The sequence below is a fragment of the Mobula hypostoma genome, chromosome 21, assembly GCF_963921235.1.
Source record: "Mobula hypostoma chromosome 21, sMobHyp1.1, whole genome shotgun sequence".
Taxonomy (NCBI): Eukaryota; Metazoa; Chordata; class Chondrichthyes; order Myliobatiformes; family Myliobatidae; genus Mobula; species Mobula hypostoma.
In genome coordinates, this window is record NC_086117.1 from 19680544 (window position 1) to 19702553 (window position 22010).

The 22010-nt window shown below is 43.5% G+C and overlaps 1 protein-coding gene across 1 annotated transcript in view; it reads right to left on the reverse strand.

The window, feature by feature from the left end:
* The window catches only part of LOC134360082 (procollagen galactosyltransferase 1-like), a 198020-nt gene that overhangs the window by 116585 nt on the left and 59425 nt on the right, over positions 1 to 22010 (reverse strand). The window contains exons 5-7 of the mRNA XM_063074163.1: positions 21537 to 21597; positions 14249 to 14379; positions 9944 to 10113 (exon numbers count right to left, since the gene is read on the reverse strand). Of these exons, the coding sequence (XP_062930233.1) occupies positions 9944 to 10113; positions 14249 to 14379; positions 21537 to 21597 (362 nt within the window). The remainder of the gene's footprint in view (positions 1 to 9943; positions 10114 to 14248; positions 14380 to 21536; positions 21598 to 22010) is intronic.

A 22010-nucleotide genomic window follows, 5' to 3' on the forward strand; every position in this document is an offset into this window, starting at 1 on the left:
GATTGGCTGATTATATATTTGCATTAACAAGCAGGTGTACAGGTGTACTTAATAAAGTACTCAGTATGTTTCAAACTGTTGCTAATTCACCTGCATAACATTGAGTCCATGTCTTCAACTAGCCAACAAATTCACTAACTCTGAGAGGACGTTGGATGTAGATTCAATAGGACCTTCCAAAAGGAAATTGGTTGCATACTTGGAAGGGAAGCATTTTCATAGATCTGGGGTCGGAGCAGAAGTACAGAACCTATAGGGTGGATCTTTCAGAGTCATCTAAGCTACAATAGACTAAATGGTCTTCCATTGTGCCATGTGATTCTATAATAACCCTCTGCCTCCCTTCCACCATCTTCTCATGGGATCTTTAAAATCAAACAATTTGACCACCCTTTGAACCCTGTCCTAATAGCTGTATTTTTATGTCTTACCCTGAACTGCTGCCACAAAACCCCAATTTTCACAACGTATGCCAGTGATAATTCACCTGACTCTGATTCTGGCCTTTGCCTCAGCTGTCTATTTTCATCCCTACATGGGAATAGGAGATGGTTTTGCTGTCAATACACCTTGCTCCATGACTGAATTTAATGGAAGCAGAGGTACCAAGAATGCCTCCTTCTATCTCTGTAAGTCTGCCTCACCCCTATTTATCTGCTGCAGAAAATCTTGTGCAAAATCTCTCTGCTCTTCCAGTTCTGGCATCTTGTACAACTCCAGTTTTTTGTCTCCTCCACCGATGATTACATTTGCAACTCCTTGAGATCCAAAGCTCTGACGCTCCCACCCTAAATATCTCAGCTTTTCCATCTTTCTCAATTACAATCGGACCACAAGGTATAGGCACAGATTAGACCATATGGCCCACCAAGTCTGCTCTACCATTCAATTACAGCTGATGTTTTCAGCTCCTTTCTCCTGCCTTCTCCTTGTAATCCTAACCCCTTTACATGTCAAGTACCTAACCCTCTCTTCCTTAAATACTCCTTCTGTGTGGCAAAAATAATGCATTGATTCTCCACACTCTGGCTGAAGAAATTCATCCTCAGCTCAGTTTTGAAGGGACATCCCTTTATTTTTAGTTTGTGCCCCTGGAGGCCCAATTCCCACTGATGGAAACATCCTCTCCATGCCCACTCTATCCAGGCTTTAGGTATCCAGTCATTCTACTGAACTCCATCACTAACAACACAAAGTAGTTATATACAGTAACACCTTGATATTCCATAACTCTCCACAGGATTGTGATTAAATAAAATTTGATATTGAACCAGGTGACACTCTCCAAACTCTCCTGTCTGGTCAAAATTCAGACACTTGCCTTTATGTGGCTCAATGTTTGATAACGATACCATGCAGGGCCTTGGAATGTTTTACTCTAACGAGGATGCTATATAAATGCAAGTATTTGCTCAATTATGTGCACGAGCACAGACTGCCGGTAGTAACTGTGTATACATGGAGGAGGCAAGGTTCGTTTTAGCTAGCTGGTTGTAACATTTTGCAAGGATGGGCAGGTCTCTCTGAACCTATTCATTCACCGGGCAGGAGGTACAGAAGCCTGAGATCTCGCATCAAAGGTTCAGGAAGGCTACTTCCCTTCAACAGCTAAGGTTTTAAATCATCCGGCAAAAAATAAAACTCCAATCACTACACCACCACTGAATATTCTTAAAACTGACTCTGAAGTTTCCTAAAATCACATCACTGCTGCTTCTTTTCACTTTATTTACCCCACTTTACCCTACCTGACATCAAGAGGAAAACTGCTTCGACATTAGCTAACCAGAAAGAGAGGCTGGCCAGTATAGACTCTTCACCTCACCATTTTTCCTCAGATTACCTCACTTACTCCCTTCCTCTGCGGTTCCCATCGATAGTGAAGGAGAGGTGAACTGTATCAGAATGCGGCAAGTGCACATGCGGCCCATTGATGGCGCGTGGGCCTCCTTCGCGCGGGCTTTCTCCCGGGCCGTCACTCCCTCACCGTCAATGGCCCAGCGTGTAGCCTTATCAACATGACTCAAATGTTTCGTCATGCTACTCCGCTGTAATTCTTGCTCCGAGCATGTTGATCACTCGCCGCTTTAAGAATGACTTTGTTACCTGGTCTTTTACCAGCTGGGACTTGGAAACTAGTCCTCCGCCCTTCACATGATCAATCCCCAGGCACTCCACACTCCTCCCAATTCTTGAAATGTTTTGCCTGAGCATCTGTAATCATGCAAGTTTTTCCATTTATACAAATTACTTAATTCTCATTTAACCCCTTTAGGCAGTTATTCTGATCACAACAATTTGCTGTCAAATTAATTTCCCCCTTGCCTCCTATCTAGTTCCTTTGCCACTTCCCTCAAACCTCTGTATTCGGGCTATTGATATCCGCATTCTAAAGGTGTTGGTGGGACTCTGGGATTGTTGAGCCTGTGAGGAGTCCTACATCTCTTCAACTTTAGCTTTACCCATTTTAACAACAATAATCTTTTACACGTCACACTTCCGTCCTGGGTGTTCCTTGCACATACAAACCTTGTTCTTTTTGACTTGCATCTTTTGAGTTACTATCTGGGCACGTGGCCAAGTGGTTAAGGCATTCGACTAGCGATCTGAAGGTCATGAGTTCGAATCCCAGCCGAGGCAGCGTGTTGTGTCCTTGAGCAAGGCACTTAACCACACATTGCTCTGCGACGACACTGGTGCCAAGCTGTATCGGCCCTTGCCCTTCCCTTGGACAACACCGGTGGCGTGGAGAGGGGAGACTTGCAGCATGGGCAACTGCCGGTCTTCCATACAACCTTGCCCAGGCCTGCGCCCTGGAGAGTGAAGACTTTCCAGGTGCAGATCCATGGTCTCGCGAGACTAACGTTTGCCTTAATTTTGAGTTACCTGCCTCCTCAACACTTATCATTTTCAAATGTGCATCTGTAACACATTGTCTCAGACAAAAACTATTCATGTAAGCTAACACCTGTAGTCATGTCAATGCTGATCCTGAAATCATCTCGTTCACTGTCCCTACCCTGAATTAGATTGAAATCCCACTTCATTTCTTGCCTTAAGCCATTTTCACACCCAGTTCAGCAACAATTTAACCCTAACCCTTCAGCCATTGGGCTCATGAATGGGGGCGGGGGAGGAATAACTTCACTCAACACTGAACTGATCTCACAACCTATGGCCTCATTTACGAGGTCTCTATAATTCATGTTCTCAGTAGTATTTGTTTTCATTTGCACAGGTTGTCTTCTTTTGCACATTGATTATCAGTCTTTGTGTGTAGTTTTTCCATTGATTCTGTTGTATTTATTTGTGCTACTGCGAATGCCTGCAAAAAATGAATCTCAGGGTAGTACATGGTGACATATACATACCTCAATCCTCCAAAAACCTTGTCATGGTTTGGAGACTTGCATGCCTCAACGCAGGGATTTGCTGGCTGGAGTCAGGGTTTTAAGCTTCGGCTCTTGGTAGAGTCGCCCACGCCGAACAGGTCAAAGGGTAGAGGTCAGACTAAGAGTGGTCCACTGGTTCTCCAGGTTCGAGAGTTCAGCTCAGGGCCAACATTCCTGACTGGTAAAACTAAACTGTTATGAAAACAGCAATGAAGAATCCTTCTACATCTGAGTGCGATGGTGGTTCCTGAGTCTCCACCCGGGACCTGCGTGATTGGCAGTAGTGAAAACCATGAAGAAGCTACTGACACGATGAAGGAAGCCCTGAACACTGCAAGGGAAAGGGGACCTTCATTGCTGCTCCAAATACCAGCAGCCTAATGGGCAGTAAGTAAGTCCTTACTTTGATAATACCCTGACTTTGAACTTTGAATTTCCATTTCATATACAAGATTTAGTTAGGAGTCCCGGAGCGCTGAGTTTAGACATCCGCCTGTCTTGGGGAACTTTTCAAGTATTTTCTGGACTCTAGCTGCCCCAAATCTTTATTTAAAATGGTATTGCATCATCCCACCATTTTGTGTTCATCGTTGTACTTACTGTTGTATTTATTACCATGTGTATTGTTTTCTCTGTGAGCTTCATACAAACAAGGAATTTCATTGCACCTAAAGCAGGGGTTGAAACTTCATGTTAATTAATTTCTACATGCAACAAGACATCTTGTTATGGTTAATCAGAACCAACCTTCAGAGTCGCATTGTTTCTTTCATATTGGTGCAAGTTACAAACTTAGATGCAGGCGGAACAGTACCGCTATCGCGTGAAAAGCAAACACCGGAAGCCGCTGAAGAATTCGGAAATAAAATCAGAATGCTGGAAACACTCAGCAAGTCAGGACAGTCTGTGCAGAAAGAGTTAATGTCTCATAACAGTAACGTGCCATTAGAATCAATGTTCTCAATAGTAATGCCAAATATTTACTCCTGTACAAATACGTGTCAGCGTTGACAAGTCTTGGTGAGTGAGTATGCGTTTGCGAGAGCCTGTGAACGAACGAGAGTGCGCCTATGTATGTTTCTGTTACGTGCATTACGGTAGTCTATGAGTCCGTCTTCATTGGAAATGAGAGTGTGATGCACGTCAAGATGAGTGTAAAGTTGAATTAGCAACTGTGAGTGCGCGTACGGATTTTCAAGTATCCTCTGTATGGATTAATCTACAAAGCGCGAATGGTTAAGTGCTCGCCATCAACACAAATATTTTTGTCTGGATGTGTGTGTGTGTGTGTGTGTGTGTACATACGAGCCGGCGACGCGGATGCAGTCAGCGATACAATGTTAAAGACTAAACAATCATGCGCGGAGGCTCGGAGCTCTGCCCTGTGTCTGAGACAGCAGTGACACCGGGGAGCCTGGTTTTTGCCAGTAGGGCTTAACATTGTCGGTTTGAAACAGGAAAACACTCCCGAGGAACAACGCGGAAAATTGATCCTTTTTTAAAATCATGGGTGAAACTCCATGCCAGGAGTAAATATCAGCCATGTACATTATGACTGAATTTGTTTTAAGAATACTGCATCTGCTATTCGAAATACTCAAGTGGACTCCGACCAGTGACGGGTGGGGATTGGTGACAAAGGCCGATAGAGAAAATCGCAGGCAAACGGCTTTTGCGATGATATAAATTGAAGATTTGGCGGAAGAAATAAGATAAACCTTGAATTCGTCCGTGATTCCTATTATTACCAGTTTGCGTGTTATAAAGACTCAAAGCTGTGATATCTTGAGTGAACTTTTTTTAAGAAATTAAAATAACTAATTTTGTGGACCGCTATTAGAAATGAAAACAAAACATACCCAAACTAAACCAAAACTTAAGAACAAGTGATGCAAAAAAAATGGGTGGGCGCTGGCAAGCAACGTTAAGCAGTAATATTTCATTACTAACACGCGACGAACACTACTGAAGGTATCACAAACCCATTTGGGAACAAACTCCATAATGTTGCCCATGTTAAACTGGTCCCCTGTGTATTTTTTCGTGTATGAATAAAGTGTGGCACGGTAGAAGAAAATCAGCAAAGGCAAAATCAATAGTAACATATGCAAACTGTAAACACAAGAGATTCTGCAGTCTCGGTCCCAAACGTCGACTCTTTATTCCTTTCCATAGATGCTGCCTGACCTGCCGAGATCCTCTATCTGCAAAGTGTAGCTGTTGGTTTCGTATGTAAATGCTGAATGACTTTGAAAAGTGGTTGACAACTGATTCGTTCAAATTAATTAATGCCAGTAATTCGTAAACATGCTCACTTTGTTGGCAAATCTCCCCATTAACTCTGAGTTGTTGCTATATTATGCACATGGTCTCAGAATCAATGAGGAGAAGAGTGAATATGATGGATTTCTCGATCACAAAGCCTTACGTGCCTCTCCTGCACCAGGACGGCTGTCCCCAATGATCTGACTGTACAGCTCCGGATCTGCCATTCAAGCTGTATTCGTGGATTGTTGTTCCAGCCAGCCCCAGGGCAACCACTCAGATGCTCCAGGTGTGTAACACTAGTACTGTTCTTCCCGATGTGTTTACTGCCTGCCTTGCTTTACCAGGTGTTGATCATGTAACAGTAGGGCTGATGTTCAAGATCTTTTGACCAGAAATGATGTTACATATGTAGAGCTCAGTAATACTGGTCGTCCTGTTTCTTCATGGGCAGTTCCTCAGGACTGAGGATGACTTCAAAGTTCAAATTTATAACAGAAGTATTGATGTGGGACAGGGGCCCCACTCAGAGCAGGTAGTCTGTGAGGAGGAGGGCTCCTTTCGACTTTACACTGAAGTTCTGCGCTCCAACGTAGATTCAAATTTCTCAACGCCATCCACAATATTCCTTCTCCACTTTGAGCGATCGTGGGCGAAATGTTCCCTGGAGTCAGTGGGGGAATGAGAGACTCCAAGCACATACTTGGGTCTCTTCCTCTGTCTGCCAATCAATCCCTTCTCAAGCTAAAGTCCAAAGGACCTCGGAGATGCCATAACCATCTTCAGGAAAGTAGGCTGTCATACAGACCTGGTAACTACACAACAATTGGATCGTCATTACAGATGTGCAGATTACACTTAGAATATTGACCCGCGGTGCTGTCTGTGTAGCATCCACTTTTGCTCCAATGTGCTGTTCCAGATATGCCAACCTGACCCAGACCGAGATACAATGCAGTGTCATTTAAGCAAACAGATCCGTCTCTCGTTTTCTTTTCTAAGATTAATTTTTTTGTCACATGCACATTGAAACATACAGTGAAATGCATTGTTTTGCGTCAAATCAAATCAGCTAAGCGCCGCCACGTTTCCGGCGCTAACAAAGCACACCCACGACTCACTAACCCCAACCGTACGTCTTTAGAATAGGGGAGGAAACCGAAGCACCCGGAGGAAACCCGCACCGTCACGGGGAGAACATACGAAATCCTTACAGGCAGAGGCGGGAATCCACCTGCGAAGTTGGCACTGTTTAGCGACTGGGCGAACCGCAACATATCCATGCCGCCCCGCAATTCTTAGTGTCTTTATTCTACTCGGTTAATGACCATCATGTCTATCGCACGAAAAGCTAGAGGAACTCAGCAGGCCAGGCAGCATCTATGGAGAGGAATAAAGAGCCGACATTTCGGGTCGAGGCTCTTCATCGGAACTGGAAAGGAAGGGGGAAAGAAGCCAGAATATCAAGGGGAGGGGAAAGAGTACAAGCTAGTCGCGGAGAGTCGGAGAGCAGCAGAGGAGGGGGGCGGTGAGAGCGGGCCTCAGTGAACTCCCGTCGAGGAGAAGATTTAAATTTCTTCAGGGCAGGTGTACCTCTGAGCGGCAAATCATGCCTACCAACTGTGATGCTGTGGGTAATGTCGTGGTTTCTCGTTTCTTACAAACAACAAGGAGACGCAGAAAATCCTTCAAGACGTTTTAAACTTTAATTTGCAAATCAAAGCTGAGACAATCAGAAAGCTAGTAGCTGACTGCCCATCGAGGCTTGTACACAGCATTTTTTATAGCAATCTCCTATCTTAGCTACATTATCATATCCAGACGGCCTGTGATCACATATCATCAATACATCCGCTCTTGACCTTCCACTATTGTTTTACTCCCCAATTTAATTATGTCCTAGTTTACTTTTTAGACCAGGTGTCCCCTCATCCCTAACCACAGTTATTTCTTAATTGGTCTTCTTTTGACATACTGCCACATATTTCATTACCTTACTAGCCACCGTTATCTTCCTACTTGGTTTCATTCTAGTTCTCTTCATGAATTAATAGTGATTAGGTCAAAAGTCATGGCTACGTAGTGAATACCCTCTATTCAGCTAGCAGTGGTTACATAGTAAATATAGAAAATATAATGTGTGCATTTGAGTGAATACTGAAATACTGTTGAGTAAATATTGTAAATACTGTAATACATAGAAAATACAATGTATGCGTTTACATTTTCCAATATAATCCTCCCTTTGAGACCCACAGGGTCTCATAAAGAGAGAGAGAGGACTGAGAGTCTATGCACAAAAGCTCAAATAAAGCCACGCATTTACTCCCAAATTTGGGTTAAACTATAGTTTCCTGCGCTTAAGACTCAAAGTGTTCTCTCCCTAACTCCCTAGGCCACTGAGCCAAAAACCCATCCCTTTGTAACTGAGACAGGAAAAAAGTCTCAGGAACCTTCACAGCCTAATCCCCACATATCTCATCTCTCTCCTGTTCGTCTTGCATGTCTCGTAGACCGTACGAATACATCATCGGTGTCTCCTTCTCCATAGGGCTCGACCCAACTATTTCCAGGAGCATCGGAAACCGTTTCATTGCAGCACGCACTACAAGCGACTTGAGGCATGGAAGAAAACAGCACAGAATGACCGCACAGCTTAGCAATACAATACCAATGGTTACTGCAATCTTGGTCAGCCATGCTCCCCATCCTCCTAGTTTACTATTTAACCAGTCAAAGAACTGATGTCCAAACCCTGCATTTTGTTTAACTTCCTTTCTTAAATTTTTCAGTTTATTCATTGCTCTGGTAAACGATCCCTCCAGACTAGCATTATTTGGTATAAAAGTACAGCACTGTTCCCCAAGCATTACACAAACTCCTCCTTTCTCTGCCAATAGCCAGTCTAGTACCTGTCTATTCTGCCACGCCACTCTACTGGTTGCATCTAGCTGCTGCCCCAAGGCCTCTAGTGCATCATCAGTGTAGTTAATGAATCTCTGTTGATTATAATATATATAATTTATCCATTCAACATTTTTACTAACCCCTATTAGAGGAGTAAGTGCCTCCCAGCCTGCAGCAATCTCATTTCTTGCCTTAAACTCATTAGGTATACCTCTCAGCTGTCCTATACTGTCGATTTGGATTGTTGGATCAGGTTCATATTTTCTCTTCCTTCGTCGCAGTATCTGCTGCTTCAGAGCGTCAAATTGTACTTCAGGGGATACTACAACTTCTTGAATCAGCATAACTCGTGTACATGTACCTGTCCAACCGAGGGGGAGCGTGGATCTCAGACCTCCCTCCTTCCCACAGAGCCACCAGGTATCTGCTAACGGGATGGTCTGGGCATCCAGTGCACCATCGGGCAGAGGGGTACCTGTCTTGTATCTCTGTCCTGGGGTTACATCCCAAGTCTTAGCACAGTTACCACTGAAATGTCCAACCAAGAGATCACCCGTCTGTGTGAAACATTCATAACTCAAATGCTCCTGCACTTTGAGCTTTCCCAAAGTGGGTGTCTGGCTTCTTTTATTCATAGCCCACGGTCTGCTGTAATTACAGTTAGAGGCAAGCTTGTTTTGATCATACTGTGAGGAAGCCTGGTATAACATACACCAATAAGGGCACATTGGTGTGTTATCAATACATTTCCGATAACAAGGATCTATCCCGCTACAAATTCCCATACTGCAGGTCTTGACTATACTTGGACACTGCTGCGCACACTGCCCCCTCCGCTCCTTTCGCCATTGCGTGCAGGTGGAAGAGTTGTATGGCATGGGGACTACATATTGCACTGGACTTGCCCTTGAGCATAGATAACAATTCTGTCTCTTCATCATTCCTGCTGTATAATTTGCCCATTGGTACCACATGTTCTGGTACCATGGTACGGAGGTAACCATTGTGCTCCTCTTACTCCTTTCTCTCAGGTTTTGTGGGATCCTAACAGTCCCATGCCACATCTGCCAAATAAATGGTCTGCAAATCTGCACCAGAGTATCTGAGTGTATCCTCCCGGGGGGCGGGACTGGTCGCCCCCCAAGTCGTCCCCATTATCTAAAAGAGTACTACCATCCATAACCCCATCCTTAGGGTCTTCGGGCCTGTCCTCAGGACCAAAAATTTCCCTTATTACTTGGTCAAGTTCCTGCGGTTCAGTGTCAGCTTCTTGTTCATCTTGTCTGTCCCCTACTGTTTGTTCCTCTTCACCACTTACCTCGGGTGGCCCACCTGACTGTACCTGCGGGATTGCTCCAGTGCAGTGATTGAGATGATACCAGGTGGAGCGTCCTTCCACTTGAACTGCGGTGGGTGATGCTTTGGTTACTATAAAGGGCTCTTCCCTTCTGGGTTCGTTCCACTTTCTTCGAAACGCTCGCACGTAGACCTGATCGCCTGGCTCGATTGGTCCTTCCCCTTGATCAATCTCTGGCTCTTTCTGTTTTTCCTGTACATAAATAGACTTATGCATCATAGTTAATTGCCGCATGCATTGTTTTAATTCCAATTCCAGTTGTTCTAAACTAGGCCCTTTATATGGGCCTCTCCACCGGGGCACTGGCATGGGCCTTCCGGTTAGCATTTCATGCGGTGTTAGACACGTCATCCGATTAGTCTGCATGCGGTAACTCATTAATGCTAATGGTAGTGCATCGACCCAATTAAGTTTAGTATCTGCACAGATTTTGTTTAGTTTGGTTTTTAAGGTCCCGTTAATTCTTTCCACCATACCCTGCGACTGAGGGTGATACACACATCCAAATCTCTGCTTTATTCTCAGTGCTCGCAGAACTAACTTAACCACTTTTTGAATGAAAGCTGAACCATTGTCTGAGCTAATTTCTGTCGGTATCCCAAACCTTGGGATCACTTCGTTTGTCAGGAATTTCACCACTGTTCCTGCCCCTTGATCTTTCGAGGGTACTGCCTCTACCCATCTGCTGAATCTGTCGATTACCATCAACATGTATCTTTTCCCTCTTATTGTTTTTATCATGTCTACATAGTCAATCACTAGGTGTTTAAATGGCCCTTCAGGTACGGGTATATGACCTATTGGGGTTGTAATTCCTTTCCGATTATTATTCTGCACGCATACCTCGCACTGTGACAACACATGGTCTACTGAAGCCTGTAAATAAGGCGACCAAAATCCATCCTTTTTTATTTTTCCTATTACTTCCCCCCTTGCACAATGATCCATCCCATGTGCTTCTGAGATCAGGAAAGTCAGTAAAGGGATGGGAGCTACCAGTAGACCATCTTCCGTGGTCCATAGGCCTTCTGGGATTTGCTTGGCGCCCCCTTCGTCTCCACAGTGTTTGTTCTGCCAAACAACACACATCAAAGTTGCTGGTGAACGCAGCAGGCCAAGCAGCATCTATAGGAAGAGGCGCAGTCGACGTTTCAGGCCGAGACCCTTCGTCAGGACTAACTGAAGGAAGAGTGAGTAAGGGATTTGAAAGCTGGAGGGGGAGGGGGAGATGCAAAATGATAGGAGAAGACAGGAGGGGGAGGGATGGAGCCGAGAGCTGGACAGGTGATAGGCAAAAGGGGATACGAGAGGATCATGGGACAGGAGGTCCGGGAAGAAAGACGGGGGGGGGTGACCCAGAGGATGGGCAAGAGGTATATTCAGAGGGACAGAGGGAAAAAAAGGAGAGTGAGAGAAAGAATGTGTGCATAAAAATGAGTAACAGATGGGGTACGAGGGGGAGGTGGGGCCTAGCGGAAGTTAGAGAAGTCAATGTTCATGCCATCAGGTTGGAGGCTACCCAGACGGAATATAAGGTGTTGTTCCTCCAACCTGAGTGTGGCTTCATCTTTACAGTAGAGGAGGCCATGGATAGACATGTCAGAATGGGAATGGGATGTGGAATTAAAATGTGTGGCCACTGGGAGATCCTGCTTTCTCTGGCGGACAGAGCGTAGATGTTCAGCAAAGCGGTCTCCCAGTCTGCGAAGTTGCCTTTCCCTGTATTTCAACTAGGTCCTCTACCATAGGTACCGGCTCTAGACTTACCTGGGGTGCGCTGACAACGGATGTACACCCTGACGTTTTCCTGGCTGCTTCATCTGCAGCTTGATTTCCCTTTGTTACTGTATCGTTTCCTTTTTTATGTGCCTGGCATTTTACTATAGCCAGTGCTTTAGGTTTCATCAGCGCTTTTATTAGATCTAAAATCTGCTGACAGTGCTGTATGGGATCTCCATTGCTCTTTTTAAAACCTCTCTGTTTCCACACTGTAGATTACTCCCCAAGTTTGTATGTCCTGCTTCCTTCATTATTTTCCTTAGTGGCGTTACAATTTCAGCATATTCCCCAATCCAATCTGAACTATATCCTGTCAGTCCCAGAAACGTCAACATCTGTCTCACTGTCTGGGGCTTGGGAGCTTTAGTTATAGCCTCAATTTGATCGGGCGCTATCGCCTTCACTCCCTTGGATATCACTCTACCTAGGTATTCTACCTGTTGCTTGCAAAATTGCATCTTCTTTCTAGATACCCTATGCCCTCCATGCGCCAGTCTCTCTAAAAGGGTTATGGTATCCTATTCACACTGTCCCTCACTTTAGGAGCAAATCAACAAATCATCCACATACTATATCAATGTACTTTCCAACGATGTGCCCTCTAGGTCCGCCTTTAACACTTGATTAAATACGTGTGGTGAATGTTTAAATCCTTAAGGCATTCTAGTGTAGGTATACTGGTTGTTTCTGTATGTAAATGCAAATAGATACTGACACTGATCTGCCAGGGGAACGCTGAAAAATGCCGAACACAAATCAATCACCGAAAAATAGTCTGCCTCTGGTGGAACATTAGTCAAGAGCGTGTGTGGGTTGGGAACTACCGCTGGCCAGTCCTCCATTACCTCATTCACCGCTCGCAAGTCATGCACCAGTCTCCATTTACATTTATCCGCTTTAAGGACAGGTAACAGTGGGGTATTACATGGGCTGTCTGTCCTTAAGTACTCCTGCCTCCAGTAGCCCCTGTATCGTTGGCGCTATTCCCTCTTCTGCCTCTGGTTTCGGGGGATATTGTGGTCTCCTGGGTGGAACTGCTCCCTTTTTCAGCTTTATTTCTACCGGACTAGCTGTTCTTATTTTCCCTACATCCGTGTCATGTTGTGACCACAGAATAGATGGTAACCTATCTAGCCTGTTATCTCTCTGCCCCCTTCCTTGGGATTTCCAGTCCTGTCTGGGCTGCTGTTTAAATTTATTCTGTCCCTGATAGGGCATTTGCGGGAAAAGATCCCCCAAAGACGTTTATTATTGGCATGGGGTGTTCCGGACTCTGTCTTACGGCACGACCGGTCCCTCCATATAATGGCATTTCATTCATTTCCACGGCTGTGCTTAAATCGGTTATTGCTGGCTGCATCTTCTTGCCTTTTTCTTTTTCCTTCTTTTTAAGTTCTTCAAGCTGCGTTTGTATCAGCTTTCTTTGCTTCTTGCTGCTCAGTCAACTTTCGTTTGTCTTTTCGATATTTTTCGACCGTATGGGCTACGTGGTCCCTGAATTCCTGTGGGGTCATTGACATCAGTCCGGCCACTTCCTCAAGTTTAGACTTAACTTGGGAAGGCATCGCATCCAAAACAGCACTTCGGAACATCCAGGTCATAAACGGGTTGCCTTCCACCTCTTGTTCAATTTCCAGTCTCCACCTTTTCAACTGATTTTCTATGTAGGCTACTGGATTTTCAGTGGATCCCCTTTCATGGCTTTGGGGTCCATTCTGGGTGGCTAGAGCTCCCTGAGGGCCCCCCATACCCTCTGCCTCACTGTGTCAAATCTGGCCCCGTCAATCAGTGTGCTGTCCGCATTCTGAACGCCAGCCGCTTCCATCAACTCTTGTAGTTTGGAGGTTCCCATCAGCCATATCAGCAGCGCCTTCAAATCTCCTATAGCCAACATTCGTCCCGTGGTTTCTTCCTCAAAGGCCCTAATCCACTTCCCTGCACCCTCATGTAGGCTGGGCAGGGTGTTTTTCAGCCCTTCCAGGTCCTGGGATCCCCAAGGAATATACTGCACTTGTCCCAATCCTTTTACTAACAACGGCATCATTCTCCCTTTCCTTTCCCACATCTCCTGACTCTCCTCCTCGCCTGACTCCCCATCTGTTTCTGAGCACGTTTTCACTGGCTGCCACATGATTCTTTCCGGGGTTTCCTTTCTCCCTTGGCCTCCTCGTGGAGTTCTTTCTTTCTGCCTTGAGCTAGCATTCGCTTTGGCCCATGCGAAATCCTCAAACTCTCGTTGGAAATTCAGTCTCCGCTGTAATTCCCTAATCTCTCCCTCTGTTTCTAATATCTGCCTTTTCACTCTCTCTTTTTCCCCTTCAAGGCTCCTGTCTTCTATCCTCTGCCTACATTCTCTCGTACCCTCTCCTTCGCTACTTAACTCTTGCTCTCCCGACAAGTCTCCTTCTGCTCTGGCCTGTTCAGTTCCGTGCCCATATAACAAAGATTTCTCTTCATCCCTTTTCGCTTTTAATTCCTGTAACCCTTTGATCTCTTCTTCTATTTCCCTTTTCTCCTGTTCTATCTTTGCCCTGTCTTCTTCTATTACCTTCCGTAGTTCCTCCTCGGTATCCCAGACTTTAATTTCTCCATTTAGATCCACTCTTCCTGTTATCATCGGACACTGCTTAAGGGTTTTTCTCTCGTAATAGGGAGGAGGTTTTTCTACGTCTTTCAGGTCTGGGTATAGAGCCGAAGCAGGCTCCCTGTTATGCTTCTCCTTCTCTTTATCAGACTGTTCGTTTCGTTTCTCAGTGTCTTTTTTACTTACTATTAATATACCTCCCGTCTTTCTTAATCTTTCTCCCTCCATCCTAAAGAGTTTTAACACTTCCATTTCTTGTTCCCTTTTTCCTTCTCTTTTCTTAGATTTATCTTTGGGTTTGTGATTTTTAATTAGCGCTTCCATTTCCTCACATAACCTTACATCAAACGTTCCTTCTCTTGGCCATTTCGTGACCAGTTCTTTAGTTCTTCTTTTCCCATTTTTCTGAAATTTCCACGATCTTACCTTGACACACCGGGAATTTTCTGCTCAATATTTCTACTGCTGTTCCTGTCTCTGTCATGTTGCTCTCTTTTTCCTTTTTCTATTATGGTATTTTTAGAATCTCACTACTTGCCTATTTAATAGTACTATTTTTCTAACTCTATTTCTATGCCTAGCCTTATGGTTTATCTCACCAGCGTCTGAATTCTCTATCAAACTATCTTTGTCTCTTACTACGTTCTGCCCGTGCAGACCCCTACTTAGGGCGGTATCCATAGAACCTTTTACACCTCGCCTATGCAGACCCTTACACTTCTTAAGGCGGTATTCACGAGGATTTTTAATTTGCACGTCGCCTATGCAGACCCTTACATTTCTTAAGGCGGTATTCACGAGGATTTTTAATTTGCACCTCGCCTATGCAGACCCTTACACTTCTTAAGGCGGTATTCACGAGGATTTTTAATTCTCCTTCCCTGCCTGTTCAGACCTTCGTTTCGTGCGAAGCGGTATCCACAGGGACTTACCAACACCACGTGGAATTTTCTTACTTAACTTATTATTACTTTATTCGTACTTACCCCCACTGCAGTGTTCTTGATTAATCCTCTGAGCCTCCTTTTATCCCCGATTCTGCCAGATTCTTTGGATCGGAGAGACCTTTCGGCAGTTGCTTCACACTTCTGAGTCCCCGAGTCCCCCCAAAACCAACAGAATTCTTAGTCCGAATTATCGCAAAAAGCGCTCACTTTTTTCTTTGGGTGCACCCTTAATTCTGTTAGCCCCGTGAGGGTCCCCGAGGGACCGGGAAGCGTCCCAATCTGCCGTTCCCTTCCTCACGGGTCTCTATCCGAATACTGTTCGTGATGCCAATTTTGTCGTGGTTTCTCGTTTCTTACAAACAACAAGGAGACGCAGAAAATCCTTCAAGACGTTTTAAACTTTAATTTGCAAATCAAAGCTGAGGCAATCAGAAAGCTAGTAGCTGACTGCCCATCGAGGCTTGTACACAGCATTTTTTATAGCAATCTCCTATCTTAGCTACATTATCATATCCAGACGGCCTGTGATCACATATCATCCCAATTTAACTATGTCCTAGTTTACTTTTTAGACCAGGTGTCCCCTCATCCCTAACCACAGTTATTTCTTAATTGGTCTTGTTTTGACATACTGCCACATATTTCATTACCTTACTCGCCACCGTTATCTTCCTACTTAGTTTCATTCTAGTTCTCTTCATGAATTAATAGTGATTAGGTCAAAAGTCATGGCTACATAGTGAATACCCTCTATTCAGCTAGCAGTGCTTACATAGTAAATATAGAAAATATAATGTGTGCATTTGAGTGAATACTGAAATACTGTTGAGTAAATATTGTAAATACGGTAATACATAGAAAATACAATGTATGCGTTTACATTTTCCAATAGTAACACAGTCAGAAAGGAGGCTGCTTCATAAACCAGTTGTGGAAACCCTGGCCTATTCTCACCTGTGGCCCTGCACGGTAAAGCTAACATGTGTCAATGGTTGTGCAAGATTTGCCCACGAGAGGGAGACGCCGCCAATGATCAGCGGCCCTCTCACTTGTGGACTGGAACATCAGAAATGAGGAACTGTCAGAGAAAATATGCAGAGATCGCAGCGTCCACCAGGCAGATTGGACGTTTGCCCCATGAGGGCAATTGTCCTTCTCCCGCCTCTTTGCCTGGTTCCTCTACACCTCGAGGCGACAGCATATCTCAGCTCACAACCCCGTTTATTCAGACCCCTTAACTAACCTTACTCCCTCACTAAGGGCTCCGCAATATTGTAACTAAGAGCAAAGATCGACATGTGCGCAGAACCTTTGCTGCCATTAAAATGTCCCGGGGAGTTTCACAAGAAGATCTCAAAACAGATTTTGACATCCTATCACGCGAAGAACTGTTACGTCAGAAAACCAAAAGCTTGGTCAAAAGGGAGGTGGTGGGGGAGGAAGGTACAGGGGAGAGATTTCATCTGAATTATTTATAACTCAAATGCCCCGCCTCTTCATCATTTTAAACCCCATCTCTCTGGGTCCATCGACAATAGATAGATTAAATTTGATAGTCGTTGTAATTTATATTCGTTGAACTACTGAAATCTTTTGAAAAGCTTACATAATCACTTCAAAGGTGAAACCCGCTGGGGAAATTGACCAAAAATTGCCTATAGGTCATGTCAAGAGACCTTGGTTTTTACCCTGTTCAGTTTAAATCGTTTTGTTGTTTTTTTTTAATCTGTTTTACAGTCGTCTTTATCCAACACCCCAGCACACCGCACTATGCGGCGGGGTAAATTTTGTTCTGCGTTGGCGTTAATAAGCGTTGGCCCGTAAAACGAATCAAAATGACAAGCCGGACAAAGCGACAGCAATTCAGGTAGGTAAGCAGCTGCTCCGCCGTCTGCGCGAGGAATTGTTAAATTAACTTAGATTCGCCGTGTTCTGAAAGGATCTCAATTGTAATACAAGGAATCTCCCAAACTGTGATTAACGAAAGAATTGGACGAACGTGGAACAAACTACAACTGGCGGACTCATGAAAACTTCATCGAAAATTCGAAAATAATAACGGCAGATGCTGGAAATCTGAAACAAAAACGGATTTCGTTTTGAGGAACAGTCTTCGACCTGAATATTAATTCTGGTTCTTTTTCCCACAAGCGCCGCCTGAGCTGTCGAGTGTTTGCTGGTTGCCCAAAAGTTGTTCGCTTCAGACGTCGTCTGGCTTAACGGATAAATCGCAATATTTAATGTCCCGTTCGTCGGGAAGGAGAAATTATTTTCAGAAAGGTTCGTACGAAGAATTGACTTCGAACCAGCAGGTCAAATGTGGAAATGGAAAATGGGTACAGAAGTGTACATTGGAAAATGACCACAGATTTCTGGTCAGGAGAACTCCTCTACAGAATACATCTGAAAGGATCCATTTTATGTTGAAGCGGCTGCAACCATTTACCACACATACATTGTAATTTATTATAAATTAGTAACTGGTGTTGTGACAAACTCTCTATGCATATTCTGACTCCAAAAAAAGACAAAATCAACAATTCAAACTCCGTCGCCCCTAGTCAGAACAAAAAACTGACGAGTTCCTCTTTTTAAAACATTACATTGCTTGAAGGGGAAATTTTTGTGGTGTTGCAAAGAAAGTGGGTTGGAGTGGTTAATTGTATCAAGCATTATGGACGGAGGGGCGAAGAGGCCCTGGTAGACCCTAAGCCAGATTCTCATTTTGTTTTGCGTTGAGGGAATGGAGATTTGCACCTGTAAATTCCACTATCGGTTCCATTTAAAGTTAGACTGAGGGCCCAGGAACAGAGCGCGCAGCGGGGCACTTTATAACTGCGGGGATTTTTGTTCCTCTCGCTTAAAAGGGTCAGACGTCAAGAAAATCTTATTCTTTATCTTCTGATTGGTTACATTTGTCCCTTTTGATTTGCTGTTGCTGGGCAACTTGTGCGAGTGAGCCAAGAAATCTTCCTTTCCAAAATATATCTAAACACACGCACACACACAGGCAAAGCGGAGATAGGCGGAAAAACGGGATGGAAACGGACAGTTGTACGTTTCTTGTTTTAATATGAAATAATTAACATTTATATGAACTCATAACTTAAATGAATCATTCGTATATCACACTGCTAAACGTATAACCCGGGGCCAATCATATATTAGAGAAAAGATGACTGACTGGGTTGGCGCGGAGCCGCCAAAATAAAGTTGTTTGGAAGTTGTTTTAAGGAGAACAAAAAACAACTTGGATAATAGACAACTAAGGCCTGTGGAGTACCCTGAAATAAACACTGATAAATAACAACATACATGTTTACAGTAAATGTCAGGGAACATGTCAAGAAATGAGTCCTCAGGCTGAAGTCTGACGCCTGGTGGCTAAATAAAAGTTAGAACAAAACAGTTAAGTATTTGCCTCCGAGCGACGAGGTTAGCAACGAATACAGCCGTAATGAACTGAGAATGTAGCGGATGTCCAGCTGTTAGTTGTGTGTACCGCACCCCCGCACAGCCGCAAATGCACTGGGCCCAAAGTGATTTACATGGCTCACACAGAATGCGTTGTAAAAGTGCACTATATATAATATTGGGATATTTATAAATAGATATGCACGTGGTCCTCGGTAAAAGCCAAACTGCTTACTTGATATATAACAGAGAGAAAACACCTGCTATTAACTTAGAAACAAATAATTTGCGCGTGATATAGTTGTGCATTTTGTTTACGTATTACATATATTAAATAAAGCTTCGAACCTTATATAAAGGTTTTTTTTTCCCCCAATGGCGTTTGCTTTAAGAAGAGCCTGGATATTTCCCAGCTGCCGTTCTCTGCTATAGAGACTGCACAGATTCATTACTTCGGTCACAATGGCCATTTATCACCCCGTGGCGTTATTCAAATGCAGTGCCAATTGAAGACAATCGTCTTTTTTCGCTCTTTCTCCCCTTTGGTCACTGTACATTTATTGTTCGACGGCGGTGGAGGGGGGGGGGTGGGAGGGTGGTGGGGTCGTGGTTGAGGAAGAAGACGGAACGCTCAGAAGCAGCCCCGTTTCACACTAACTGAGCAAGCAAACGCGGTGCGAAATGCACATCCTCCAACGGAGTTTAAGTACCACGAGTCTGAAATGTCACCTTAGTTGGAGGGGTGAGTCACAACAGCGGGAATACCGATGCTTTAAACAAGAGGGAATAAGGGAGAACCTTCCCCCGCCTCCCTCATAATCCTTTACAGGTCTTTTTATATGTGTATGATGTGCGTACCTACACGATTGCTGCAACCATGGCTTGTTAGATTTCAAAGGTAAAAGTGAGATTCCAATTTCTTTTTTTCTATCTTTAGAAGGAAGATTTCGTATTATTTTTTAAATGCTTGTGCTTGCTTGAACGACATCATTCTGTGTTAACGCGAAAATGGTGGCCAAAATAATGCGGCCCTTATCACGATAAGCAAAACCGGCAAGTGCCCATCTAGCCGAGCCGTTATGTCTATAAATTGCCCGCAGTTTCTCTGGAAAACGTTGTGCGATTTGATTCTCGTGTTTCCAGCATTACTGGATCACAACCAGAAGAGATGCAAATTGGCGGAGAGTGCGTTTGTCAGCAAATCTGCTTAAAAATGTACGTGTGTGTGTTTTCATCGAAGACAAAATGCTGCCTCCGGGAAAAAAAAAGAGAAATTCTCGCTATTGATTGTCCAAACGCAATTCTTGTGCTTTTAAGAGTCGGACCCCGAGAATTGTGGATGGACATCTGTAGCTGGATTTTCACATTCTGCCTTCGGCCACTGTAATTAGAAAACGGTATATACATACATTTTTTTTTAAAGAAACAACTTCAGTTTATATTCAAGAACCGGAGGGATAAAACGAGGTTAACTAAGCGGAACTGCGGGATGGAGAATCTTCAGCAGAGGCCAAAGAGGGAAAAAATGGATTTTCCGATTTTTGAAAGCACGTTTAATACCCATATCACAGAAAGGGTGAATACAGCTGGTAAATTGAACTCTCACTAGAGTTTTTAAAAATCTGATTATATGTTTACATCATTTGTTTTACAAGGAAAATGGTTTATTATGTTAAAAAAAATAGTTTTAAAGCAAGAGTGTCTATATAAAATCTCGTCTTAGTATGCAATTACAATAGCGAGAAATTATTCCAACGACTAGGAGGTTATGTTCGTTTAGATAATTTTTTGTGTTCGATAAATTGTTTCCTTTCTTGCATGTAATTCAAGACATGCAGCAAATGAGCAGGCTCCGTTTATTTTGCATTTAAGATAGTATACCGCGACTATAATGTGACTATATATTCACTTATATTAATAAAATATTCTGACGTTGCTACGAAACTTAATAGCATCTGTTCAACCCCGATCCCACCCCAACTTTTTTCCTATGGGGCACTGTTTTCAGGTTAATATTAGTGAGGGAGTTACATTTAGTATTGCAAAGCGGATATTTGTTAAAAAGTATTCTGCCTCGAATCGCTCGCAAAACCCGTTTTCAATTGACAACATTAAACTCCAGAATTTGTCAGTTAATTTTCTATCAGAGCTAGAAGGTATTGCGCAATTTCCCACTACATATTTGAAAGAATTTAAGTTGAAAAGTGTGTAGTTCCAGCGAACTGCGGCTTTGGGCCCGAAGTCAAATGAAAGGCAGGTGCAGGGAACGGTATCCGTTACCAGTATCTTTAATTAGTGATTATTGCGTTGAAAATCGTGTTTCACCCCCGTGGACTAAATTTTGGACGGTTTCTATTTGCGTGCGTACGCGTTTGGGTAAGGTGGAGGGGGTGGAGAGAAAACGGTAACAAAATAACTTGGAAAGAGACTACAGGGTAAACAGCGTACAGGATCCTTCAAGATTCGATTTTAATATTAATTTACAACAAATATATAAAAACAACACAAATAACCCTTAAATTGTCATAATTTCGTCGAATTTTGACTCGCGTTGTTAATTCTTGTGGGAGTTAACTCGACTACGCTAAAACATGCAACTTTATTGCCATATAATTTGATGGAATTATTATTTTGTAAAGAAGGGATTAAGGACTTTAAGGATCACAGAAGCTTATTTTTTTATTTCTATTTTATTCTATTGTAGTTTAAAATTAATATTCTTGGTTTTGGCCGTAATCCTAATGTCCTAGAGGTCAAACGATGTGTAAATTATGCAAAATGAATCTGCATAACCATGAGAACAGCGTCCCTTTACTGTGAAACAGTAAACCACGATTAGATCTTGCCATAAAGAATCTCTCGCCGTTTTAAGATAATGTTCTCTTAGCCACCGTGTAAAGTTGATATAAACACAACGTTATCTCGGTCTTCCAGTGTATAATCCAATTGGCCCTACCAAAACAAAACGGTAGAGGGGAAAATCCCTGTCACTCTTGGTTATTGAGCATATCGCAAGTCCAGTTGTTTAATTCGTTCAACAATTTACAACAGATTTAGAAATCAAAATGAAGTATTAGTTAGCATGTCCCATTATCTATGCAGTTGTGCATTTTTCCTTGGCCTAGTGCGCAGCTGTAATACGATTTATCGTTTAATATATCTTTGTCTGATAGTTTCATCCGGAGTGTGACCGTTTCTTATAAACTACCTTCCTCTTGCCCAATCTCTCAACTGCCGTCAAAATACGTTTTGGTTGAAGTGGATTTAACTCCCAATTTAAAGTGGACCAGTTTCTAAAGTTGGCTCCTCCTGCTTAAAAAGAAGGCTGAAGTGGTCCCGAAATTGATGAGAGAACAATATAACAA